Source organism: Cervus canadensis, chromosome 3 (assembly GCF_019320065.1).
Source record: "Cervus canadensis isolate Bull #8, Minnesota chromosome 3, ASM1932006v1, whole genome shotgun sequence".
NCBI lineage: Eukaryota > Metazoa > Chordata > Mammalia > Artiodactyla > Cervidae > Cervus > Cervus canadensis.
In genome coordinates this window covers 6,667,783-6,695,199 of record NC_057388.1, presented here as the reverse complement: position 1 = coordinate 6,695,199, position 27,417 = coordinate 6,667,783, and the positions used below count along the sequence as shown (strand labels likewise).

Here is a 27,417-nt window from a genome sequence, read left to right as displayed (position 1 = left end):
GCAGTGCCCAGGCCCAGGCATCCCTGAGTGGCTGTGTGGGACTGGAGGACAACGCGCAGAGGTTGCTCGGGGCTTAGTGCAGGCGTGGCCACACCTGCCACAGACAGAGTGGTCTAGGGACCGGGGGCGGGGGGTGGGTCACTAAGGGTGTGGGCAGCGGAGGCTGGGGCTTTGGGAGGAGAAGCTCGTTTGGGGCAGGACCCAGCACGTCAAGTCTTAGTTGCTCAGTCGTGTCCGACTCTGCAACCCCCTGGACACAGCCCACTAGGCTCCTCTGTCCATGTGATTCTCTGGGCAAGAATACTCTGGTGGGTTGCCATTTACTCCCCCAGGGGATCTTCCCGACCTAGGCATCCAATCCGGGTCTCCTGCATTGTAGGCAGATTCTTTGCCGTCTGAGCCACCAGGGAAGATGTCAACTCTGATCTCACATTAAGTAGAATCATGGTGGCTGGGGCAGGGGAAGGAACAGGGCTTCCAGACTAAATGGGCCAGGGTCCAGTGCCTGCAGACACAGGCTGGCCGAGGGATGCCCTGAGCTGGACACAGAGGCTGGAGCTCATAGCTGTTTCCAAGTGAGAGGAAATCAGTGAGGCATGGACACATGGGTGCTTGGCATGTACTAATTCTGCTCCTGCATTCTGTTAAGAGGGCAGATTGAGTATGGGTGACTCTGCACACCGTGCAGACATCATCCCACAGCTTACAAAGAGCTCTTTGTAGCGAAAAAGGGTAACTGAGGGTCTAACACAGGCTTAGCTTCGATCCACTCACTCACCTCTCTTTTGTAATACCTTCTTAAACCCAAGAATTAATGAATCTTTTAGTGACAGAGCAGGGGAGAGGAATGAGGCTGGTCGGGGAGGCAAGGTAGTTCGTTTTATAAATGAAATCCCAGTTGTCATGTAGGTTTATTTTTTTCTTTAAAGAAATCTCTGTTTCCAATTAGAGATGTTATGAGTGTTGTTGATGCTGTCAGACATGGAGGATCATGCACCTCGGCTCACCTTTGCGTGGCTGACAGATATTCTCACATGTGGAGCTCTCACACTAAAATGTGGCTGCTTATGTGACATAGTGAACCCAGCCACACTTTAAAGCATAATTATTTCACTGTCTTATAGTCAGCTAATGTAATGGCTTTAAAATGAATTAAACATTCATTAATACCTGAATTTATATGCATTTTGCCATTCTGTACTGCCTTTGCTAAATTAATATAGCACACTTGAGTCCCTTCATTACCGAAGATTAATTTCTAATTTTTATATTTCATTTCAAGAAAACCCAAGCATGTCATACTTAAGCATGACTAACATTAAAACTTCATCTCCACTTTCCTTATTAAGTTGTCACTCTGTTCTGTAGTGACAGGCCCAGAAAAGTTACAAACACCAGCCAATAAGGTATGGAATAGAATGGGCCAAAATGGGCAAGTCCTCTTCTGTCACACGGAGGGAATCAGTCAGATCTGTTACGATGACTGTTGACAATGAAGTACTGAGTTGTGTGTCAAAGAGTTAAGTTCAGCCACACCATAAGGAAAGTAACATTTTTGTCCTTCGGATCTAGTACTTGAAAACATTAGAAAAGTTTGCCTGGGAACAGGGTGTGTAGTTTGATGGCTCTTAAACCAAAAGGGACCTCGTAGTCACCTTTGACCTTCTGGTTTCCCAAATTGGCAAGCAAAGGTCCAGAGAGTGTGAGTGACTTGCCCAGGGCCTGGGGTGTGGGGGAGAAGTCAGAGTCCCTCTTCTGTGGAGAAGCACATGGGGAATCCGGGCTGACCAAACAGGGAAGAGGGTCCAGACAGGGAGATGGGCCAGAAAGCAGGCATGGGGGGGTCTGATGTGACCAAATGCTGGGAGAATGCCAATAGCAGGTGGGAACAGCCAGGACTGGTCGAGGGGCAGGCCTGCAGAGGCCAAGTGAAGTGCAGCAGGAATGGGCCTGGAAGGTAGGGGACAGAGGTTAGTGTTTCCGGGCCTCCGGGGCAGCTGCAGGACAGTGTCAGCGGTGGGACAGCTACATCTCCAAAACAGAGGGTCCATTTGTTCTCAAGGCTTCCCTCGTGGCTCTGACGGTAAAGAATCTGCTTGCAATGAAGGAAACTTGGATTCGATCCTAGGGTTGGGGAGATCTCCCTGGAGAAGGAAACTCAAACCTACTCCAGTATTCTTGCCTGGAGAAGCCCATGGATGGAGGAGCCTGGCGGGGTCACAAAGCGTCAGACACGACTGAGTGATTACGCATACACACATTCGTCCTCAAAGATACATGCTGGATGCTTCATATACCTTACCTTATTCATCTTCCATTTTAATAAGAGATTGCTTATATTTTTAACAATAATACGTTGGGTTTCAAAATCAGAGAAATAGCAAGATTAGTGAGAAAATGTAAACTAAGGTGGCTCTGGGTGGTCTGCTTCTGGAAAGTGTGACTTTGGGTCTGTTCTATGCACTCTACCTTGTCTGCAGTTCAAAACCATTTTAAAAAAAGAACTTTTGAGAAACAATGTAAAAATGTAATAAGCAGGACTGTTGCTTTCCGCCCGCCCCCAATTGAAAGTGACAGAAGTTTCCTTACTCACGAGAGTACATTCCGTCTTCTGTAACGTGAAGACACGGAAGCACGTGTAAAACCAGGGACTGGGCGCCTGCGCATGCGCAGTGGAGCCCCCTCCCCGTGATTCCGCAGTGTGGGTCGCGAGGCTGCGCTGGGCCGGGTTGCGAGCAGCCGGGAGGCAAGGCACATGTAGTCCTGAGGAGACAAGAGGCCAGGAGCCCCGGGAAGGCGCCGAGAGCGAGTGAGATGGAGCCGCAGGGTCCTTCACCAGCCACCTGCTTTGGGAAGAGCGCGTGGCTCAGGGTGGAGGCGAGTTGCGGGGAGGGAGTGGCGAGGGACAGGCCTGTCAGGGTGTTGCCCTGTCCTGGGCGTGACCTGGGGGCCCTGGGCAAGGCTCCATGTCCAGAGGTGCTGAGTGTGACTGACAGCGGGGTTCGTGAGGAGCCAGGCGGGGCTCCCAGGATGCCGCATCTAAGGGGTGGAGGGGGGGGGCCTGCCGTCCATCGTGCGTGTGTGTGTGTGTGTGTGTGTGTGTGTGTGTGTGTGTAGGTGGGGCCTGCCGTCCATTGTGTGTGTGTGTGTGTGTGTGCGTGTGTGTGTGTGTGTGGAGGGTGGGGGCCTGCCGTGCATCGTGCGTGTGTGTGTGTGCGTGCGTGTGTGTGTGTGTGTGTGTGTGTGTGGAGGGTGGGGGCCTGCCGTCCATTGTGTGTGTGTGTGTGTGTGGAGGGTGGGGGCCTGCCGTGCATCGTGCGTGTGTGTGTGCGTGTGTGTGTGTGTGTGTGTGTGTGGAGGGTGGGGGCCTGCCGTCCATCGTGCGTGTGTGTGTGTGTGTGTGCACGCGCGTGTGTGTGTGTGTGTGTGTGTGTGTGTGTGTTCGACCAAGCGAGAGATACTCTAGGCCCATTGGTGAAAACCAAGACTGTCCTGGGCAAACTGGGGGCCGGGGGCACCTTGCCCAAGGGGTGCGAAGAGGGGGTGGTTTGGGGCCGGGGGAGAAGGATCTTAACTTCTATACTTTCAGTTAGACCAGAATCATACAGTGTTTATTTAGTTGCATTTGAGACTCAAAAGGAGCAGCGTTCCCCTCATTTCTGGTAGTTTTGGAATTCTTTATGAATCTGAATCATTTTGAACCTTTAAACAGTGTCTTTGTGAGAGTCGGGGAGGACTGCCTACTGATGGCGTCTCTGTGTGTTTCCTCTGCAGAAGACCAGTCTCTGACGAAGGACGTATTGTGTGCCGCTCTGCACTGTGAGCAGAGCGTGGTGAGGCTTCTGCTGTTATCTGCTCTGCGAGGGGTCGTTCTGGTGCACGACCACTACCAGGTTTGGTATCCTTGATGTCTCAGAGACCTTCCTATTCCTTATGACTGGTCCATGCAGGACAGTTTCCTGTTCCATGCTTGCTGGCTTGGTCTTAAACACAAGGGACCACGGTGCGGAGCTGTGTGGGGAGTCAGGGCTGCAGGCTGGGTGTCCACACCTCCTTCACCCAGGTCCTCCAGCTGCTGCTTGACTGGCTGGCACAGGCTTGGGAGAGCTGGTTGTTAAATGTTTAAGAGTTGCAAGCTGGTTCTTAGACATAGACATCATTAAGAATCAAATTATGTATGGTAAAATAAAGTTGAAAAGAAAGACACTAAACCTTCAAGATTCCTCACTTCCTAATTAGTTTAGTATGTTTTGCTCTTGTCTGAGAAGGTTTGCGCTCTTTTATCTGCACAGTGGGGATGGTACTGCTGGTCTCTTCCCCATCCTGTGTTCAGTGACGTCGTGTTGCCTGTTTGAGTAGGTCATGCTGAGAGTCTGGCAGGTAGAAGGGACATGGGGGCAGAGGAAAAAAGTCATGTGTGCGTGAGTCTTGCCACCAAGTAGGAAGCAAATAGTCTGGTCTGATGGACCGCCCAACCCACCCTCCCCAGGCCTCAGATGGACAAGACTCCAGCCAAGGCCTCATGCTCTGAACACCGCTGGTCCTAGGCTTCCCGTCTTCCTTGCTCCACAATTCAGAGGTTCTGTGTGGTGGCCTCTTCAGGGGACTTGCGTTTTGGTGCTCAGACTGCCTGCAGAGAAGTTTGTTTGTGCCCCAGAAACCCCAAGGCAGGGACTCAGAACCCAGGACTCTGTACTGTGACACCTCAGAATGCTTCACATTTAACTTGCTTGGAACACATATTTGTTAGTTCTCTGATCATCTGAATGATCTTTGCTTTGTGAGAGTGATCAGTGACAGTTTTGAGAAAGTTGTTTAGAAGCATTATTAAAATGTCATGTGTTCTCTCAGCCTGAGCGCCGTCTTTTGAGAAACCTCTGTGCCATGAGAGTGAAGTACAGAAATAAACCAACGTGCGGGCTGAAGCACAGAAGAAAAAAGATGAGGCAGAGGTCCGAGCAAACTTGGACCCCCATGGAAGCCACAGAGGCAGAAACAAGGGAAGCCAGAGGCCAGGGACGCAAGGGCAAATTGTGGACTGCATGCTTACTATCCAGAACTTGTCTCAGTGGATCTGGAACTTTGAATGGTCTCAGTGGCCATCCTGATCTCCTCAACCACCTTTGACTCATCTTGCTTGTATCAAAGCAGTCCCTTTTGGTCCTTTTCCCTGGACCTGTGATATTATGGACTAGTTCTCCTCTTAGTTGTGGCTGAATGTAACGTGTACAATAATTATGTCTTTTGCTGTCTTAGCCGAAGGAAAAAAAATAGTATGTGTTGATTTACATGAGATATGGACTTCCCTGGTGGCTCAGTGGTAAAGAATCCACTGGCCAGTGCAGGAAACTAGGGTTCAGTCCTTGGGTCAGGAAGAGTACCTGGAGAAGGAGATGGCAACTGACTCCGATATTGTTGCCTAGAGAATCCCATGGACAAAGGAGCCTGGCGGACTACAGTCCACGGGGTCACAGAGAGTCAGACATGACTGAGCACGCGTGAGTTACATAAGATGCCTTCTCCAAATCACCACAGCCTGGGACTGTGCTTGCAACATCAGGAAGAACTGGGTGATGAAATAAATCAATTCTGATGATGTGAAATAAATGATGTACAGCAAAACTATATTTAAAATGGATAACCAACGAGGACCTACTGTATAGTACAGGGAATTCTGCCCAGTGTTGTCTGGCAGCCTGGATGGGAGGGGAGTTTGGGGGAGAATGGATTACATGTATATGGCTGAGTCCCTTTGCTGGTCGCCTGAAACTTCCACAACATTGTTAATTGGCTATACCCCAATACAAAATTAGAAGTGTTAAGTTTGGAAGAAAAATGATGTACAGCAGAACTGCCGAGTCCAGGGAAGTGTGTATAGATTTATATGCTTGTCTGTACAAATAAACACATGTGATCTTCTGCTTTGGGGGTCATTTTACATTTTAAGTTATATTTGTCAGTTAGTTTTATGAACTATAGGTATTTTACATTCTTATCAATTTATAGGTATTATATATTTTATAAAATGATCAGTCTTTTCTACAGCTGTTGATGCTTGTAAAAGATGCTGATAATGTGTCCATGGAGTCTTAAGAGTCAGGGCCTAGGCCAGGGATTCTTCCATAGGGCTTCTCCATGCACCCACTTCCCCTGACAAAAGTGGCCTGGCACCTTTCTTGAAAAGTGTCATTTTTAGGCTGGGAGGTTGTGCGTCAGGCCCTCAGCTGGGCAGTGCTGGTCCTTGCCATGGCCTTATGTCCGCTGGGTAAATGGCAGAGCCAGGCCGAGGTTCCTAGGCAAGGCTCTCCTGGTACCCGGCCAAGGGCTCCTTCCAAGGCCTTGCAGTGTGCACCCAGGCAGTTGGGCAGGATCAGACATCGTCCGTCGCCTCTGCCCTGTTCCCTTATAGTGAGGACAGAGGACTGGCAGGTGTGTAGACAGCAGACTGACAGTCCATGTGATGCTCGGCGAGGATGCCTGCGTGTCTGCTTGAGCTCGTGCCAATGGTTTCCAACTGTATCACTGCTGTGTTTTCTAGGAATTGGAAAAGATATGGACCTCTCCCCATCAGCTAAGCTGTGAAGGCCTTCGCAGGAATCTCTCCAGAGCCTTGGAAAGCTTCAGGAGCAGTTTGGAAGATGCCAGTGAGCAGGACTGTGAATGCCAGCCTGGGCCAGCCTCCAAGCCACACATGTATGCCCTGGTGGGGCCCATGCCGCCTCAGTCTCTCTCTTCATAAGGGCGATGCTGTGCCTTAGTAAATTATGAATCTCAGGCAATAATATGTAACAAACACCGTTAATGTACACTGATGTGTATTACTATTTTATGAATAATCATTTTGTTAATTATTTACTAATGTATTTTCTCACCAAACCAAAGCTTCCCATGACTTTAACTTTTGAGATTGTAAGTGGTAGGAGCAGCATCAGTGCTGAGGCTGGCTTTATTGGGGATCAAGAAATTGAATGAAAATGTCGAGATTCAAGGTTATAATATGGTAGTAAAGATGTTTGGTAGGGTAAGTCAGTGATTTTCCAAAGCACCTTCATACTGGGTTAGTTTTGCTCTGTGTTCTCAAAGTGTTAAGCCTCAGAAGAGGAAGGTGGGGACTTGTATTCTGAAAATGACTTATTCCCGGAAGAAATGGTGTTCCTCTGACTTTTTGGTGTCCTCATTTCTCGTACATTCCATGGTGTACCCTAACTGTTCTTTCTGCATTTATGAGAAGCATTTGTTATGCATCCTTACTCCCCTGCCTCCTCCTGCCTGGCAGGGGTGTTGGTAATATTAATGGGTGTTCACACACAGATACATCGTGTGTCCAATTATCTGAGAAATTTTAGGGAAATGCCATCTTGTTATCTAGCTCATTTCCTGGGAGCTGAGGCAGTGTATTCAACCAACATTGTTCCTGGGGTTTTATCTTGCCTAAATTAGCTTTCATTTTCTGCCATTTCAGGCTGGCCCAAAGCCTGGAGAAGACTTTATTGTTGTCTGGGAATCCCGTAATGACTTTTCTTAGCAATTTCACAGTAGCTGAGGGTGAGTATGTAGTTCCTCCCAAGTGTGCTTGATTAAAAATTAAATTTAGTTTCTCACACAAATATATCATTAAAATAAAACATGTAAAGGGTGAGTTATGCTATCTATATGTAGTAAATAGCAATTTAGAGCCTGGCTGCTCTGATGTATTTGGGGCTGAGAAGAAAGTCCTAGAATCCTGGGTACCAAAACGAAGAATGAATGAGAGAAGCTTCTGTGGTCCAGGGGTCTCCCTGGCCCTGTCTCCCTGTCTTATAGATCCTGAAGCCCCCTTGCATCACCATGTCAGGTCTGAAGAATTCTGGCAAATCTCTTGTTAGGAAAAGTGAGATGAGTAGATAGGTGGAGAGAAGTGAGTTTCCTTGATCACTGTTCCCTTGGGGGGGAACACCTCTTTTTTAGAGTAAAATTTAAAATGCACAGGTCTTAGAGGAAGCAATTGAGCAGAATTGCTGGATAATCTGGGGTTTTGTTTTACTTCTGATAACAAACGATTGCAGCTCCCCTGTGGAAGAGTAAGGTATGGCTTTATTTGGTGCTTGTTGTGGGCTGGATGTAGTGGGAGAATAATCCTTGCCAGGTTTTCATATCAGATCTTGTCTTCACTACTTCAGTCAGGAGTAGCCTGAATGTTTATTATTATAAGAATTCTTTCCTTTTGATTGTCTTTCAGGTGTCAAAGATTTGATGCAGAATATCAGCAAGTTAACTGAGGAGCTCCGATCTCTGCACTTCTCAGATGGAACCATCAACAGTATTTTAGAAGCAAACATCTCCCACTCAAAGGTGGGGCTTGAGTTCTGCTTCTGTTCATGGCTAGAGCTGTCTGCCTCCTGTGGTCCTACCCCTACCCCATGGCCAGGGATCCCCTGTGAACTGTGTGTGTGTATTTGTTACTTTGCTCAGTCATGTCTGACTCTTTGCGACCCCCTGGACTGTAGCCCATCAGCCTTCTCTGTTCATGAAATTCAGCCAAGAATACTGGAGTAGGTAGCTCTTCCCTTCTCCAGGGGATCTTCCTGACCCAGGGATCCAACCTGAGTCTCCTGCAGTGCAGGCAAATTCTTTACCATCTAAGCCACCAAGGAAGGCCCTGAACCATGTAAATGGAGCCAGAAAGGAGATCACAGAACATGCTGGCAATCCAAGGGCATCATGATCCGCTGCCAAGACCTTGGAGTCCTCAATTTCATAATAGTGTCTTTACCAGACTTCAGTTCAGTTCAGTTGCTCAGTTGTGTCCAGCTCTTTGAAACCCCATGAACTGCAGCACACCAGGCTTCCCTGTCCATCACCAACTCCTGGAGCTTGCTCAAACTCATGTCCATCCAGACGGTGATGCCATCCAACCATCTCATCTTCTGTCATCCCCTTCTCCTTCTGCCTTCAGTCTTTCCCAGCATCAGGGTCTTTTCCAATGAATCTGTTCTTCACATAAGGTATTGACCAAAAGATTGGAGTTTCAGCTTCAGCATCAGTCCTTCCAATGAATATTCAGAACTGATCTCATTTGGATGGACTGGTTGGATCTTCTTGCAGTCTAAGGGACTTTCAAGAGCCTTTTCCAACACCACAGGTCAAAAGCATCAATTCTTTGGTGCTCAGCTTTCTTTAGGGTCCAACTCTCACATCCATATATAACTACTGAAAAAACCATAGCCTTGACTAGATGGACCTTTGTTGGCAAAGTAACATCTCTGCTTTTTAATATGCTGTCTAGGGTGTGGTCATAGCTTTCCTTCCAAGGAGCTAGCGTCTTTAAATTTCATGGCTGCAGTCACCATCTGCAGTGATTTTGGAGCCCAGAAAAATAAAGTCAGCCACTGTTTCTACTGTTTCCCCATCTGTTTGCCATGAAATGATGGGACTGGATGCCATGATCTTAGTTTTCTGAATGTTGAGTTTTAAGTCAACTTTCTCACTCTCCTCTTTCACTTTCATCAAGAGGCTCTTTAGTTCTTCTTTTGTTTTTTTGCCATTAGGGTGGTGTCATCTGCATATCTGAGGTTATTGATATTTCTCCCTGCAGTCTTGATTCCAGCTTGTGCTTCATCCAGCCTGGCATTTCACATGATGTACTCTGCATGTAAGTTAAATAAGCAAGGTGACAATATACAGCCTTGACATACTCCTTTCCCGATTTGGAACCAGTTTGTTGTTCCATGTCTGGTTCTAACTGATGCTTCTTGACCTGCATACAGATACAGATTCCTCAGAAAGCAGGTCAGGTGGTCTGGTATCCCCATCTCTTTAAAAATTTTCCACAGTTTGTTGTGATCCACATAGTCAAAGGCTTTGGTGTGGTCAATAAAGCAGAAGTAGATGTTTTTTTGGAACTCTCTTGCTTTTTTGGTGATCCAGTGGATGTTGGCAATTTGATCCCTGGTTCCTCTGCCTTCTCTAAATCCAGCTTGAACATCTGGAAGTTCACAGTTCACGTACTGTTGAAGCCTGGCTTGGAGAATTTTTAGCATTACTTTGCTAGTGTGTGAGATGAGTGCAATTGTGTGGTTGTTTGATCATTCTTTGGCATTGCCTTTCTTTGGGATTAGAGTGAAAACTGACCTTTTCCAGTCTTGCAGCCACTGCTGAGTTTTCCAAATTTGCTGGCATATTGAGTGCAGCACTTTCACAGCATCATCTTTTAGGATTTGAAATAGCTCAACTGGAACTCCATCACCTCCATTAACTTTGTTCGTAGTGATGCTTCTTAAGGCCCACTTGACTTCGCATTCCAGGATGTCTGGCTCTAGGTGAGTGATCACACCATCATGGTTATCTGGGTCATGAAGATCTTTTATGTGTAGTTCTTCTGTGTATTCTTGCCACATCTTCTGCTTCTGTTAGGTCCATACCATTTCTGTCCTTTTTTGTGCCCATCTTTGCATGAAATGTACCCTTGGTATCTAATATCCTTGAAGAGATCTCTAGTCTTTCCCATTCTATTGTTTTCCTCTATTTCTTTTCATTGATCACCGAGGAAGGCTTTCTTATCTCTCCTTGCTATTCTTTGGAACTCTGCATTCAAATGGATATATCTTTCCTTTTCTCCTTTGCCTTTCACTTCTCTTCTTCCCATATCTATTTGTAAGCCCTCCTCAGACAACGATTTTGACTTTTTGCATTTCTTTTTCTTGGGGATGGTCTTGATCACTGTCTCCTGTACAATGTCACAAACTTCCATCCATAGTTCTTCAAGCACTCTTTCTATCAGATCTAATCCCTTGAATCTATTTGTCACTTCCACTGTATAATCATAAGGGATTTGATTTAGGTCATTCCTGTATGATCTAGTGGTTTTCCCTACTTTCTTCAATTAAAGTCTGAATTTGGCAACAAGGAGTTGATGATCTGAGCCACAGTCAGCTCCCAGTCTTGTTTTTGCTGACTGTATAGAGTTTCTCCATCTTGGGCTGCAGAGAATATAATCAATCTGATTTTGGTATTGACCATCTGGTGTTGTCCATGAGTAGAGTCTTCTCTTGTGTTGTTGGAAGAGGGTGTTTGCTATGACAGTGTGTTCTCTTGGCAAAACTCTGTTAGCCTTTGACCTGCTTCATTTTGTACGCCAAGGCCAAATTTGCCTGTTACTCCAGGTATCTGGAGTAACTTGACTTTCTACTTTTGCGTTCCCATCCCCTATAATGAAAAGGATATCTTTTTTGGGTGTTAGTTCTAGAAGGTCTTGTAAGTCTTCATAGAACTGTTCAACTTCAGCTTCTTCAGCGTTACTGGTCAGGGCATAGAGTTGGATTACCGTGATATTGAATGGTTTGCCTTGGAAACGAACAGAGATCATTCTGTCGTTTTGAGATTGCATCCAAGTACTGCATTTTGGACTCCTGTTGACTATGATGGCTACTCCATTTCTTCTAAGGGATTCCTGCCCATAGTAGTAGATATAATGGTCATCTGTGTTAAATTCACCCATTCCAGTCCATTTTAGTTCACTGATTCCTAAAATGTTGATGTTCACTCTTGCCATCTCCTGTTTGACCACTTCCAATTTACCTTGATCCATGGACCTAACTTTCCAGCTTCCTATGCAGTACTGTTCTTTACAATTGTTCTCTGGACTTTACCAAGTTAGAAAGGGTAAAACTGGTGGTGATGTTAGTTCCTGATTCCCAAACTGATTTGCTTTCAGTAGGGAATGCTGTACAACCTGACCGCACCGTTGGAGCAGTGTGATAGCAGTGGGCAGTCTTCTGGCTGGTGGGTGAGGGACACTGAGGAGGGCCCAGGAGTGAGGAGATGGGGACATGGGCTGGGTTTGCCCATGGAGGGCAGAGCAGGTGAATTTCATCTGGATCCTCCGCAAGTGCTTTGCTGAGATCCCCTTTTGGCTCGTCGCATGGGGGTGTACTTGCCTGTTGGTAAAGAATCTGCCTGCAGTGTGGGAGACCCAGGTTTGATCGCCGGGTCAGGAAGAACCCCTGGAGAAGGAAATGGCAACCCACTCCAGTGTTCTTGCTTGGGAAATCCCAGGGACAGAGGAGCCTGGCGGGCTCTAGTCTGTAGCAACTGAAGCGACTTGGCGCAGCAGAGTCGCTGCCTCACTGGCGAGCGGCCACCAGGTGTCGCTGACGCTCTGCCGCGGGAGGGCTGCGGTTCCGAGGCGCCTCTGCCTTGAGGTGCAGTGCCTTCTTTGTGCGCGTCCTTCAGACCCTGTGAGTCACCGCGGATGGCTGCCCGAGTGGCTGGATGGTGAGGCTGTTGGCAGGGCCATTTAAAAAGCTTGCATTCTTGGGATTCAAATTAGTAGTGTAAGTTGTTAGTATTTGCTGTGCTACCTAAGTGGGTACACAAGCTCATGTGTGCCTACAAATCTGAGGTAATAGATTCATGTTTGGTTAGGTGACACTTGGGGCCCTAGATTCTTCTAGGTTGTTAGGTTGATGGCAGCATCTCTTAATCCATATTATCTGTGGTAACTTTTCAGCATTTCTGTCTTTGAACTTCTCTGCCTTACGCTCAGTCAGTGTTGAGTTCATCACCTACCTCAGAGGTCTCAGAGCTTCCCGAACGTGGATTCTGCAGTTCCCCGAAGGCAGCAGGTGTCTGTGGGCTGGCTTGCGAGATAAATAGACGTGTTTGTGCAGCAAGGTTCCAGAAGCAGGTGTGAGGTGGGATTTCAGTGTAAACCATGAGTGGCGGGGCCCCTGGGTGTGAGGAGCCGCCCCGTGGATAGGGCTGAGGACTCAGACGGAAATGAGGAGAAAAGTCACGGGAGAGCCACAGGTTGGGAGACTCGGGTCAGCGTTCCCGAGGAGGCAGAAAGGGACGGAGCCAGGCCGACTGATGGGGACACGGGCACCCGGGAAGCCCCTCTCTCCCCACGCTCTGTCCGTGAACGCCTGTATCTCCAGGTTAACACCCAAATCATAGACTCCTGGGTCCTGGAGTCCACCTCCTGCACCAGGACTGAATCCCCGCCACCCGCCCTGAGACCAACCAAGCTTCTTACGCTGGGATGCGGTGTTCTTGGCTCAGGTCAGCAGTGACTTCCTCCCTGTCTGTTACAGGCCACGTTTTTATTCTGTTAAATGTCACAGTGAGGTCTAAGGGTTCAGGACCAGACAGACTGAGAGAGCAGCCAGAGGCTCTTCTCCTCCCTGGATGCTCTCAGCTGGGGAAGACTGGGTTCTAGCATCCTCAGCAGGTCTGTCCCTTCCCTCCCCCCAGCAGCCAGGTACTGGAGGGAGGATGGGAAGGGGCGCCCCGGCTCCCATCTCTCCTGGGAGGCTTCTAAAGGGAGGAGGTATTCTGAAACCTTGTCTTGTTGACCTCCCTTGGGCAGAAATGTGGGCGTTTGGTGGGCCTGGCACAGTGTCTCTCAGGCCGGTCAGTGAGCCCCAGGAACGACTGGTGCCCTGTGGGCTGAGAGATGCTGGTCAGGGTTCAGCCAGCTCCACACATCCCATTTGTTACAGCGCACGAGGCCTGTCTTCTGGACAGCTGCAGTGGGTAGTTCCTGCTGTAACTCGCTTCAGAGCAGACCCCGGTAAACAGCTGGCTCATTCCGGCCTACCTCTTACCTGAGAAAGACAGAAAGAATTACTCTGTGAGTGGAGTTAAGAGTTTCTGGCCCATGCAAAGGGCTGTGGCCATGTGTGCCCTTTAAGGGACTTCCCTGGTAGTCCGGTGGCTGAGACTCCCAGCTCCCAAGGCAGGAGGCCTGAGTTGCATCCCTGGTCAGGGACCTAGATCCCACATGCTGCAACTGAAGATCCCGCATGCCACAGTGAAGATCAAAGATCTTGAGTGCTGCAGCTAAGACCTGGTGCATTCAAATGCATCAATAGTAAATAATATTGAAAAAAAAGGCACTGCCAGCCACAGAGCATCTTACCTGAGGGAGCTGCTGCTCGCTGTGCCTGCAGGTAACCCCACCCCCGTGGCTTCAGACTGGAGCTTACATAAGGTCCTTTTAACTTGGGGAACTTCAGACCCTCACTGCCAGTAAAGAAACAAAAGCATTGAATGGCCCCTTCTAATGGGGCCTCTCTTTCATTACTCACACTTATGTAAATATCTTTAAGCCTAAGTCTTAAGCTTGATTGCATTAATTTCTACAAAAAGTATTTCTTACTGGTTCCGGCCAGTTATTCTAACCATCAAGGTGTTTTCAGTCCTGATCTACTTTGCAGAATGTCATTTGCCTCTCAACATGGCCAGTCACAAAGGAGAAGACCACACCTTCTATATTTTCATTCGTGTTATTAATGTAGAAAGATGCTTGTGACCTGAGGAGGCGCCAGCCCACACCTGTTTAACAGTTCGGGCTCTTAAACCCGCTGTAGCACAACTGCTAACTTGCGTGTGTGCGTGTGTGTTAAGTCACTTCAGTCATGACCAACTCTTTGCAACCCCATGGACCGTAGCCCACCAGGCTCCTTTGTCCATGGGATTCTCCAGGCAAGAATATTGGAGTGGGTTGCCACGTGCTCCTCCAGGGATCTTCCTGACCCAGGGATCAAACCTGCATCTCTTATGTCTCCTGCATTGGGCAGGAGGGTTCTTTACCATTAGTGCCCTGATAACATACTAGTCTAATAACTCTGCCTTCGAAAGAAAATGACTTTGTATTGATCCGGATGGTTTTAGCAATTGTCATATTCTTAAAGGGCTCGTGGCTAACCCAGGATCAGAATGCACACCAGGACTATTATCTGCCAGTCATTTCTAAAGTTTACTTTAAGAGATAAAGCTAAGGTGGTTTTAACTTTCTTCTTGGCTTCGAAAACACTCTTGGTAATAGAATGTTATACTGTCTGAAGCCCTGGGAGGAGAGGGTCCTGAGGAAGGGCTGGGGTGGGAGTCCTGGGTGGGGAGTGAGTTTCCCACCAGGCCTGCAGCTGGCGGGTGACTGTCTTGGGGGCAGGCCCTCCCCCTTACTGCCACCTCTGGACAGGACGGGGGGCTTGATGCTGGCCCACAGACTTTTCCTGGGAGTATGGGAGCAAAGAAGGAATTCACTAATTTAACTCTCGTTCTTAAATTCATTACTTTTCAATCAATAAACCCATCTACTTCTTACACATCTTTCTTCACATTCCAGTAAGTCAAGCTCTGTTTTTGCTGTTAGCCTCGTGTCAGCTATAATGGATGTCACTGGGCTGTGTGTCATTTATAATGATCTCATTTGCTTCTCCCTTTGGAGCACTTTTGGGTCTTGTTATTGTCTCTTTTGCTCAGACGGATAATGACCTCTGGGAGGTCACGCAGGAGGAGTTGGAGTTGCCTTATTCTGGATCCTTCCTGAGTCCTCCCACGGTCTTCCCACTGTGTGTGGCTGCAGCCCTTCCCGACGGTCTCAGAGCCATCTCCTGCCCTCTCATCGCACCCCATCCAGGCCTTTCATTGTGCAGGCAGATCCGAGCCTGATGGGACCCGGGAGCCAGGCCGCAGCTCCTGTCTGTCCTATAGAAACTGGTGCTTAGCATCCAACCCCACTTCTTTGCTTTGACAAACGCGGAGGTGGCCCGGTCACCTCCCGTGATGTTCCCATCCTTCCCGGTCACTGTCGGGACTTCTGTCACAGTTAGGCTGAGAACAGATTCCTCGCAATGTTTCTGTGCGCCTCTAAGTCTGAAATTACCAGCTGTGCAAACCCACCTCTGAACTGCTGCTCTGAGTACAGTTAGGGTTTTGGCAGATCCCAGGAAACAAGCTCCTGCTTAAAATGCAAATATCTCTCCTGGTGATCACTTCCACTTTTATAGGGAGTCTGTGAACATGAATGATGTCTCACTGAGTGTGTGCCTGTGTGCTTGGATCGCAGTAGTGGGCTGCCCTGGACCCCTGGCTCCCTGAAGTTTTCCAAGCCAGATGCGGACACATAGGAAAGGTGCTGGCAACTTGGCGTCCACATGTTTAATTAAACTGCCTGGACCAGTCTGAGCTGAAAGATGACTGACTCTAAAATGGTTTCACCCATGATATTCCAAGGCCAACAAAACTGAGTATTTTCTCTGTTTTTCTTACTCCCTGCCTGTTTCAGGTGCCTTTTGAGCAGGGAAAGTGGTCACAGTAAAATTGAAAACAAAGATAAAGAATGAAGTAGGGAAGCACAGAGCAGGCATGGAAGCAAACACAATGCAAGGTGCTGTTCCTGTGTGTGGGGTGGCCGTGAGGTTTCTGCATGAAGGCAGCCCCTGGGACCTCCGCATTGGTTGAAAGACATGTATACAAGTTTTAAGACAAATGTTGGCTTTGGGGCTAAGAGAAGCATGGAATATGATCCTGCTTGGGGACCACGCTTGATGCTGAGATGATGCAGAGGGACCCTCACCAGCTGGTTCCGGTTGGTGTCCACATGAGACCAGGTGCAGTGATCCCAACTCAAGGAGAACTTCCATGGAAGTCTGTTTTACAGAACTGGCCAAAGAGGGGCTTCCCTAATCAAAGCGAAGGGTGGATGTGCATTACTCCCCAACCCCTCTTTGTTTTTTTTTCTAAATAAATGTAAAGTAAATTATATATATATATATTTTTTATTATTATTTTTTTCCAGTGGGTTTTGTCATACATTGATATGAATCAGCCATGGATTTACATGTATTCCCAATCCCGATCCCCCCTCCCACCTCCCTCTCCACCCGATTCCTCTGGGTCTTCCCAGTGCACCAGGCCAGAGCACTTGTCTCATGCATCCCACCTGGGCTGGTGATCTGTTTCACCATAGATAGTATACATGCTGTTCTTTTGAAATATCCCACCCTCACATTCTCCCACAGAGTTCAAAAGTCTGTTCTGTATTTCTGTGTCTCTTTTTCCTTTTTGCATATAGGGTTATTGTTACCATCTTTCTAAATTCCATATATATGTGTTAGTATGCTGTAATGTTCTTTATCTTTCTGGCTTACTTCACTCTGTATAATGGGCTCCAGCTTCATCCATCTCATTAGGACTGGTTCAAATGAATTCTTTTTAATGGCTGAGTAATATTCCATGGTGTATATGTACCACAGCTTCCTTATCCATTCATCTGCTGATGGGCATCTAGGTTGCTTCCATGTCCTGGCTATTATAACAGTGCTGCGATGAACATTGGGGTGCACGTGTCTCTTTCAGATCTGGTTTCCTCAGTGTGTATGCCCAGAAGTGGGATTGCTGGGTCATATGGCAGTTCTATTTCCAGTTTTTTAAGAAATCTCCACACTGTTCTCCAATAGTGGCTGTACTAGTTTGCATTCCCACCAACAGTGTAAGAGGGTTCCCTTTTCTCCACACCCTCTCCAGCATTTATTGCTTGTAGACTTTTGGATAGCAGCCATCCTGACTGGCGTGTAATGGTACCTCATTGTGGTTTTGATTTGCATTTCTCTGATAATGAGTGATGTTGAGCATCTTTTCATGTGTTTGTTAGCCATCTGTATGTCTTCTTTGGAGAAATGTCTGTTTAGTTCTTTGGCCCATTTTTGGATTGGGTCATTTATTTTTCTGGAATTGAGCTTCAAGTGTTGCTTGTATATTTTTGAGATTAATCCTTTGTCTGTTTCTTCATTTGCTATTATTTTCTCCCAATCTGAGGGCTGTCTTTTCACCTTACTTATAGTTTCCTTTGTAGTGCAAAAGCTTTTAAGTTTCATTAGGTCCCATTTGTTTAGTTTTGCTTTTATTTCCAATATTCTGCCCAACCCCTCTTTGAAACCCTCTTTCAACCAGAGGCATGAACCTTCCCTTAGAGACCATGATGGAAACAGTGGAACAAGAAAATCTTTCCCAAGGTACATCTGTGCCTCATAAGTCCCCTGTGGAAAAAGCGCTTTTGGTTAATTAGGCATGAAAGCAACATCTCTCTCAAAGATTCAAAATGTCCATCAGCATATTAAATTCTCTCTCTGTTTGTGATGGTTAGTTTTTTTTTTTATTTATTTTTGCAGTGGGTTTTGTCATACATTGACATGAATCAACAATAGATTTACACGTATTCCCCATCCCGATCCCCCCTCCCACCTCCCTCTCCACCCGATTCCTCTGGGTCTTCCCAGATATGATAGTTTTATATGTCTATAAGGCTAGGCCACAGTACCCAGATATTTGGCCAGATAGCAATCTAAGTGTCCCTGTGAAGTTATTTTTTAGATGAGATTAACATCGGAATCTGTAGACTTTGTGCAGATGTTTGTTGTTGTTCAGTTGCTCAGTTGTGTTTGATCTTTGCAGCCTCATGGACTGCAGCATGCTAGGCTTCCCTGTCCCTCACCATCTCCCCGAGCTTGCTCAAACTCATGTCCATTGAATCAATGACACCATCCAACCATCTCATCCTCTGTTGCCCCCTTTTCCTCCTGCCCTCAACCTTTCCCAGCATCAGGGTCTTTTCCAGTGAGTCAGCTCTTTGCATCAGGTGGCCAACGTGTTGGAGCTTCAGCTTTAGCATCAGTCTTTCCAATGAGTATTCAGGGTTGATTTCCTTTAGAACTGGCTGGTTTGATCTCCTTCAAGTCCAGTCTTGAGCAGACTACTCTTTGTACTGTGGGTGGGCCTCATCCAGTCAGTTGAAGAACTAAGTGAAAAGACAGAGGCTTCCCGGGGAAGGGGGAGTTCTGCCTCCAGATGGCTCCTGGGGCTAATCTGCCACAGTGACTTGTCCCTGGGCTTCCCTGATGCTAGCCCACCCTGCAGAGTGTGGTCTTGCCAAGCCCTTACAACTGAGTGAGCCAGTTCCTTAAAAAAATCTCCTGGAAGATGCACATCCTATAGTTTCTGTTTCTCTGGAGAACCCCCATTAATCTGTCATTCTACTTCTTAATGATTTTGGGGTCTCTCTATGGCATTACCTGAAAGCATCTGATGAGCTCTCCATCAAGGCTCCTAGTAAGGGAACAGTACCTCTTGTTCACAGAGGGTCCCACTTGGTTGGAACGTTTTGCAGTAATCGCAGCCATCAGGGTATGAACACAACAGGAAGTCTGCTGCTTGTTTTAAATTCTGCTTTATAATTTGTCACATTAACCGGAAGATCATTAACCGGAATTCATTCCCAGGCGGAGACGCAGCCCCGGCCCTCTCACAGAGGGAACAGCAGTGTGCCCAGGGGCAGCACAGCTGTCCCCAGGCCCTGCTTCTCATTCTGTTTGCTTTTTCTTGTCAAAAATGATAACTGGCTTGGAAATCTGTTTTCCAATTGGAGATGGAGGAGAAAAAATAGTTCACACTGATAGCAATGAAAAATAAAAAAAACTGATAACCTGAGAGCAAAGGCTAAGACTCACTGTCAGAGGGAGAGACACAGATATGACTTCTGAGAGCATCTGGGGTGGAGGGCGGGAGGCAGCTGGGGGCCTGAAGGCCCCAAGTCATCTCTCTGTTGCATACAGCTTCAGGGGATTATGTGCACATTTTAGAAACCTTTTCATTCATAATGTTTAAAGTAGAACAGAGTTTGGGGAATCCATGACAGTGCAGGTAAAGCCTCAGTGTCTTGGGAGAATGGGCTTTCCAAGGTCTCGTCTCTGGGGGAGTTCTGAGTCCGGGGGCTGCACGTCTCAGGCGTAGTCACGTCCAACCCTCATGCTTCGACAGGTGCTGTCCAGCGCCCTGACAGTGGCTTTGTCTGGAAGCTGCAACAGGGACGTTCTTCGGCTCCTGCTCCAGTTCCCTGAAGACGGAAAGTCCGAGTCTGCAGTGAGGGAGCTGTGTGGCCTGCCCAGGGCCCAGGTGTTTTCCGTGATTGTGGTGTTGGCTCGCAACCTGGACCTGCGGAACTTCGTTTACAAAGTAAGGGGAAGACGGGTGCTGGCCTGGCTTGGGCAGCGTGAGGGGCCGGTGTGGGTGCATCAGGGCCAGCAAGGCAGGTGCAGACTTCACAGCCTTGGCCTGTCCCCGCGCCCCCTGGGCACCACCTCTGGGTGGGGGTCTCGGAGCCAAGGGTTGCTCAGGAGACTTTCTGGGGTCCTTGCGGTTAGGCCTGTCAGGACGTTTGGCGCAGCATTGGTGGCAGTCATTGTGCTCAGTGGGAAGGACCAGTGAACAGAATCACCACCCGAGCTTAGCACCTGCTCCCTCCTCTTTGGTGGGCACTGGTCTGACTTTGTCCGGGAGGCTGGGTTCTGCTGCCCGTCACCCCCAGTGGCCCCTTGGAGTCAGAGCCACTCCCCTGCCTTGGCCATGACCTCCTCTGCCCCCTGTTACATCCTGGGGCACATGGACTGTGTCCCATGAGGGGACATGCCCACCTCTGCCGGGGCCTGTCCAGGAGAAGGTGTGCAGATGGTGGGGGCATGGGGCAGCCCCTTCCTGTGTGAACCAGCTTGTTACCTGCCCACTCCCAGCAGGTGAGGGGAGGGAGATGGGAGGAACCGAGGGTTATAGTGTGAGCGAGAAGGAGCTGAAGGTAACCGTGGGGACAGCTGCCCGGGGGAGCCCAGTCATCCTCTACACACAGGAGTTATGCCCGAGGGATTGCACACACATGGCTTATGGCCTCGATCTTGCGCTCTTGGTCCTACTTCTTCTAGAACGTCTTCATCTTCCGGCCTCCACTCTGTTTATGTTTCCAGGCCCTTCACCCTTGACCTCTAGGGGCGGGTCTTGCTCCAAGTTTCTCCCCAGGGAGATCAGCCGACATCTGGGCCAATCAGAGTTAGCACAGTGGCTTTAGGTGCTCCACATCCCAAAGGACAATTTTGGGCTTAGGAAAAGGCAGATTTGCAGTCCAGTCGTGTTTCCTTCGTGGCCTCCCTCTTTTCGGTAACTCCAAGAATCCAGTGGGTGGATGTTGGATTACACACACACACACACACACACACACACACAGAACAAAGAATAACTCTCAGAAAGAGAATTAATTCTGAACATTTCAGAATTTTCACTTCAAGCCCACAGGCCTGAGAATGGTTGTGTCCTGAATGTCTCCATGACTGGTGGGGCCGCCCCCATCGAGGTGTGTCCAGGCCTCCAGCTCACATGCTGGTGGGCGGGTCCTGTCCTCAGCACGTCTGTCTTCACTGTGCCACGGGCACGTTGGGAAACGTGCTACCCGGCGGAGGCCAGCTCTCTCACGCACATGGAAGCGACCGATTTGAAACTGGTGCTTCTCGGGCCCAGACAATTACTTTGACAAGAGCCATAAGGATGAAATACTGGGTTGGAGTCGCTCTCCCAGACACCATGAAATCGACACCACTGTTAGTAACACCAGCTCCTTCTAGATGCCCGGCTCCAGGGAAGCCTGTTGGTCCATGGTGATGCTCCGGGTGTTAGAGCCCCATGGACGCACATGGGAGCCACACCAAGCCCAGGCATCAGTAGGCTCAGCCTATGCCCCGGGCCTCTCGACTGACAGCGAAGCTAAGGTGCATTTCACAAAACACCATTTGCGGTTAATGTCCAGTGTGTTCCTCTGGCCCATAGGTGCTGGGTCTCAAGTCCGGCCACGCCCAGCAGCCAGTGTCCTCGAGGGCAACTTCTCAGGTGCAGCCGCGGTTAGGAAGGCCGGTGGAAATGTGACAAGAGCCTGCACTGCCTTTGCTCCTGTCCAAGGTGTCTCTGTTGCCTTAACTGAGGACAGTCGCTGTGTTCTGAGCAGAGAGAGTGTGTGAGGGACAGAGTGGGACTTGTGTCCCGCGGGTCAGGGGCAGAGCCAGCAGCCTTGTGGCAGGAGCAGAATTGTTAGGGGCCGAGGCCTGAGTCTGCAAACCTCCTGTGACGCCTCCACCTCTGTGCGAAGAGGCCGTGTTTGCTGACTTCCCCCTTCATCCAGAGACTGGTATTTTTGGGAAATTTTTGTTTATTTATTTGTTTGTTCATTGACATTTTCTCCTAACACAGTCTTCAAAAAACCTTTTTTTTTTTTATCTGGACCATTTTAAAATCTTTACTGAATTTTGCTGCAGTATTGTTTCTGTTTTCTGTTTTGGTGTTTTGGCCATAAGGCATGTGGGATCTTAGTCCCCCTGACCAGGGAATGAACCCACACCCTTGCATTGGAAGGCAAAGTCTTAACCACTGGATTGCCAGGGAAGTCCCATGACAATCTTTTAAAAAAATTTTTAACCTTTTAAATTGTAGTTGGTTTATAGTATTGTGTTAGTTTCAGATATGTAGCATAGTGATTCACTTAGACATGCATAACTATTTTTTCAGATTCTTTCCCCTTTTATGTGTGTGCTCAGTCATTTCAGTTGTGCCTGACTCTTTGCGACCTTATGGACTATAGCCCACCAGGCTCCTCTGTCCATGGGATTCTCCAGGTGAGAATACTGGAGTGGCTTGCCATGCCCTCCTCCAGGGGATCTTCCCAACCCAGGGGTCAAACCCAAGTCTTCTGCATCTCCAGCACTGCAGGCAGATTCTTTACCACTGAGCCACCCAGGAAGCTCCTTCCCCCTTATGCTGCTGCCGCTGCTGCTGCTAAGTCGCTTCAGTCGTGTCTGACTCTGTGCGACCCCATAGACGGCAGCCCACCAGGTTCCCCCGTCCCTAGGATTCTCCAGGCAAGAATACTGGAGTGGGTTGCCATTTCCTTCTCCAATGCTTGAAAGTGAAAAGCAAAAGTGAAGTCGCTCAGTTGTGTCCGACTCTTAGCGACCCCATGGACTGCAGCCTACCAGGCTCCTCCGTCCATGGGATTTTCCAGCCAAGAGTACTGGAGTGGGGTGCCATTGCCTTCTCCTTCCCCTTATAGGAAAGGGCAAATATCCTTGTAGATTATTACAAAACATTGAGTAGAGCTCCGTGTGCTAACCAACCAGTATTGCCAAAGGCTGTTATAGCCCCTGTGGCCACATCAGTGACCACGACAGGCAAAAATCCCTGCCTCCATGGACTTTGCATCCCCGAACCGAGAGGATGCCGTTCATAAGTCAAGTGCAGAGCATGTCAGTGGTGACGGCACGGTGGGTTCCAGGGTAAGGAGACGCTGATGTCTCTAAAGCACCCAGGTTGCAGTCCTGGCCCTGATCATCCAGCTGTGGTGCAGTGGGAGCCCTTGCATCTCTCTGAACTCAGGTTCTTCACCCACACAACCAGCCCCAGCACTTAGCCTGCAGGGGTGAGGAGAACTGGAAGGGATGTGTGTGCTGTGACCCAGGGAGGCAGTGGGTAAATGGAAACTGTCTCACGTGTAACAACTGTTTCATTTTGACCCTCTCCTTGAATTTCCACTCAGGGCACCCCAAAGACAGAAATTTTTTTTTAGACTAAAAAAAATGTTTTTTAGTTCTATCATTTTTGCTGTTGTTTCCCAATTCATTAATTTCTGCTTTTATCATTATTATTAAATATCTCCTTTTTTGATCTCTTTAGGGGTAATTTTGTTGCTCATTTTCTAACCTCTTAAATTGGACGCTTAATTATTCAATTCTTTTGTAAATGTGAGTATTCAAGGTTAAGACTCAACCTTTAAATGCAGATTCGAACTATTTTGGGCTTCCCAGGTGGTGCTAGTGGTAAAGAACCTGCCTGCCAATGTAGGAGATGTAAGAGATGCAGGTTCAATCCCTGGGTTGGAAAGATTCCCTGGAGGAGGGCATGGCAACCCACTCCAATATTCTTGCCTGGAGAATCCCATGGACAGAGGAGCCTGGTGGGCTCCAGTCCATAGGGTTGTAAAGAGTAAGACACGCCTGAAGTGACTTAGCACACATGCACTGATTGTTTTATTTATTCATTTGTTTATTTTTGGCCACGTGGCAGATGGGATCCTAGGTCCCCCACCAGGGATCAAATCCTTCCCATGTGCAGAAGTATGGAGTCTTAACCACTGGACCACCAGAAAAGTACTAGAAAGAAGAATTTTGAAAGTGATTTGAATTTTAACAATAGGTCACATCTGCCCCTGCTTTACGTGCTGACAATCCCGGGGCGGTAGAGTGTGCTCCAGAAATGGAGCTGAGAGAGAGGACCTCATAGGGCACAACAGAGGTGTCTCCCAGGCTCAAGAGAATAAAATCAAAGAACACTCTTCACTCCCTTCACTGTACCAATGAGGCTTGAGAGGTCCCAGGTCCAGCGTTGGTTATGTCGTGTTGTGTTTCCTTTGAGACTCTGCTTCCTGCTGAAGCCAGCACCCTGCTGAGCGCCCTGCTGGACGTCGTGTCCAGCCTCAGCCACCTGCTTCCCAGAGCTGGCCGCGTCCTCGAGCGCCTTCCTGCATTCCTCCATGAATTTAAGATCACTGCTTTGCTGGATGCACCCGACTTCCAGCAGGTGGGTGTTTGATCTTGGCCTCGGGAAAGGTGTGGATTCACTGTGTCTTTGTGTTTGCGTCTTTGTTTTTCTTTCTCTTCTAACATCTGAAATGTGCATTGATGACCAAGCATGGGGCTGAGGGGACCTCTTAGTGGTTCTGGAGGCAGCAGTGTCATGACATCATGATGAAGAGCAAAGCCTGAAGTGTCCTTCAAAATCCGAAGAACCAGACGCCAGGGATGCACATCCATCCACGCACGTGTGTTTTCTGTGACCGAAGAAATCACAGAATTGATCATCCACACAAATGAAATTCCGGGGGTTTGTTTAGCTTCTCAGAGAATACATTGCTTTCAAAAACCTTAATACATTTATTTGCACACAAATAACTGGCTTACAGATTACATATCGCAAATACAAACACAAAGTCCAGTGAGGTTAGTATCCTGAGGTTCGTTTTGCTTGGACTCTGTCTGCCTGGAATGAAATGGTGGGGAGGGGGTTGTGTGGGGGCTTGTGGGTGGGGGGGAAGGGTGAGGGGCAGGTGGTGTGTCCTTGGACCTACCTTGGAGTCTTTACTCGGGTTCATCATCAGCTGAGGGCTGCTTTGATGACCCTCAGGCATCTGGGAAATTTGGTTGTAGAGACACATATTCATACTATTGATTAGTCTGAGTTAGTGATATTTATTGATTAATAATTTATGTGTGTGTATGACATTTGTCTCTTCATATAGACCAGCAAAATCAAGGACAGAAAAGACTAAAGCTCAGATACCATAGCTTTGACGTGGTGACAATCTCTTGTGTTCCTTTGGAGGAGGGATGGCAGGCTCAGGAGCCTGTGAGGAAGTCACTCTAAGCCACTGTTTGCCTGGGATTTATTTTTCTTTTGTTCTCAGGCTTCACAGAGTAACCAGGCCAGAAGTTCAGCCATTGGTTCTTTCCAATCTTTGATGAAGATGGTTTGCAAGGACCAAGCGCCTTTCTTCAGCAGCTCTGACACCTTTCTTAACTTGCCTAGAGTTAATGAACTCTTAGGAGAGGACAAAGAGAAATTCAACATTCCTGAAGATTCAAGTAAGAAAACAGTAATCCATATGTGTTTAGATTAATTTGCATTTTGATAATTAGCCCTGCTTTGTACAAGATACTCAGTCTGTGTGGAAAATGGGTACATACTTGCCAAGAATTTCCTGTTCCACTGTTCAACCTGTATCCTTCATTTAGTGTAAAGTCAGTGAATGCTGGCCTGGCAGTTGGCTTTGCAAGACCCCTTGAGCACAGGCTAATTCTGTCACCTGTGATGCCAAGGAGCTGGATCTTAAAATTCCAGTGCACCTGAAGCCCCAGCCCTTTGGGGCCCTGGGATAGCCAGTGACAGTGAGAGGTCCCAGCCCAGAGACCAGGAGCAGCATTTTGGTTCCTGCAGGGTGGCTGTCTCACAAAGCCAGGGGAGCTGTATGTAGCCTGCCACAAACTTGCCTTCTAGATAAAGCTCAGTAGCAAATAACAGCAGAGTTAAAAGTGATTTCCTGGCCCCACTTTAAGTGGTTGCATTTTAATCAGAAAGACAGACTAAGGGCAAGTGTGGCTGATAAAGGTTTAGACTGTTCAGTCCCACCAACAAGTTGTGTGTCTTTGGTCCTGTGACTTCATGTCTCTGAATCATGTTCATCTTGTGTTTAACATGGAAACTTAACAGCTGCCTCATAAGGTTGTTATGAGAGGTAATAGGAGTGTCTACTAACTGTGAGGACATGCTCCAGGGTGTCCTAGTGTATTCATTACTCTTCCATGCCACACAGCAAGTCAGTGGTTTAGGACACACACACTCATCGTCTCATAGTCTGAGCGCTGACTAGCTGGGTCCTCTGTCGGGACTGACAAGGCCGCAGTGAAAGTGTCGATCAGGGCTGGGGTCTCGTTGGAGGTGGTTGTTGGTAGGAGCCCTGGTAGCTGCGTCTTTAAGGACAGCAGTGCATCTCTTTGGCAGGGAGGCTTCTGGACTCTTTTAAAGGGTTTGGCTGATGGTTTGGCCAAGGTAACCTCCCCTTTGATCAACTCCAAGTCAGAATCCCTGCACCAGGCCCGGATAACCTGACCATGGGTGTGTCCACACGACCAGGCGTGAGTGCCTTGAAGCCCTGTCTGCCATGCCCACCACACCTCTTTCTATACTTGTGCCTGGGATGGGTGGAGGTGTTGATGGGGCGAGGGGAAAGGAGAGAGCTGGACTGTAGAGGAGGAGCTGCAAGGTGTCCTCAGGGCCACCCTAGAGACAGTGCGTTGGTGTGTTCATCAGCTGATGGGTGGTTGGGTGGCAGTGTAGATACACACTGAAGGCTATTAATGTGAATAATTTTGTTGTCTCCTATACTAATCCTCATTTCTTCTTTTTTCTTGCGTATGGGTTTTTTGAGGATTATTGATTTGTTCATCAAATCCAGTCATTCAGCCATTTATCCATCCATTTATCCTTTCATCTTCTCAACTATGGATCCATTCATCCTTCCATTGATCCATTGATACAACCATCCATCTACCCATCTGTTCATCCATTCATCCATCCATCCACGCATCCACTCATCTATCCATCCAGCCATCCATTCATCCATTCGGTCATTCAGCTAACACTGAGGACCAGTCTTTCTGGGTTCTTTCATACATTTATTTCAAATGATTATCACACTAACCATAGGAAATAATAATACCTTCCTTTTTCAGTTGACATAATAGAAGCTCAGAGAAGGTTAAGTGACTTGCCCAAGTTCACACGGCTCCCAAGTGGCAGATGTCAGGATTCTTGGTTTCAGATTTCTTTTTATGTTCATATTCTTATGTGTTTTCCAAGCTAAAAATATTAAGCTTATAATTTAAAGTGTAAGTTGTTAAAGTATCAGTAAGAAGAACAACCTCTATACGTAATGCTATAAAAAGTCATTATGGAATCATGCACTTAATTTATATTTTGTGAAATTATTTCTTTCAATTTTATTGTGTTTATTGAATAAAAGGAATTTGCTTTTATTTTCAAATGGGGAATTTAGAAAGATGAAACTAAGAGTGAAAATTATCATAACAGTAATTTTCATATACTGGGTATTACAGGTAATGGTATCAAAGCTAAGATAATATTTTCATTTTAAATGTTCTCTTTGGGAGTAAAAGAATGGGTTATACTGAAGCATTTATCACTAGCTTAAAACCTTTAATATTTGATTACTAATCA

At 47.7% G+C, this 27,417-nt stretch overlaps 1 protein-coding gene across 2 annotated transcripts in view; it reads left to right on the top strand.

The window, feature by feature from the left end:
• Nucleotides 1-27,417, top strand: part of ABCA13 (ATP binding cassette subfamily A member 13) — a 417,355-nt gene that overhangs the window by 79,082 nt on the left and 310,856 nt on the right. Inside the window, exons 20-27 of one of the 2 annotated variants that reach the window (XM_043462544.1) lie at nt 3,775-3,893; nt 6,539-6,714; nt 7,463-7,545; nt 7,896-7,901; nt 8,219-8,331; nt 19,579-19,773; nt 24,040-24,204; nt 25,088-25,265. In XM_043462544.1, the coding sequence (XP_043318479.1) occupies nt 3,775-3,893; nt 6,539-6,714; nt 7,463-7,545; nt 7,896-7,901; nt 8,219-8,331; nt 19,579-19,773; nt 24,040-24,204; nt 25,088-25,265 (1,035 nt within the window). The remainder of the gene's footprint in view (nt 1-3,774; nt 3,894-6,538; nt 6,715-7,462; nt 7,546-7,895; nt 7,902-8,218; nt 8,332-19,578; nt 19,774-24,039; nt 24,205-25,087; nt 25,266-27,417) is intronic. The other variant, XM_043462545.1, reaches the window with a different exon arrangement.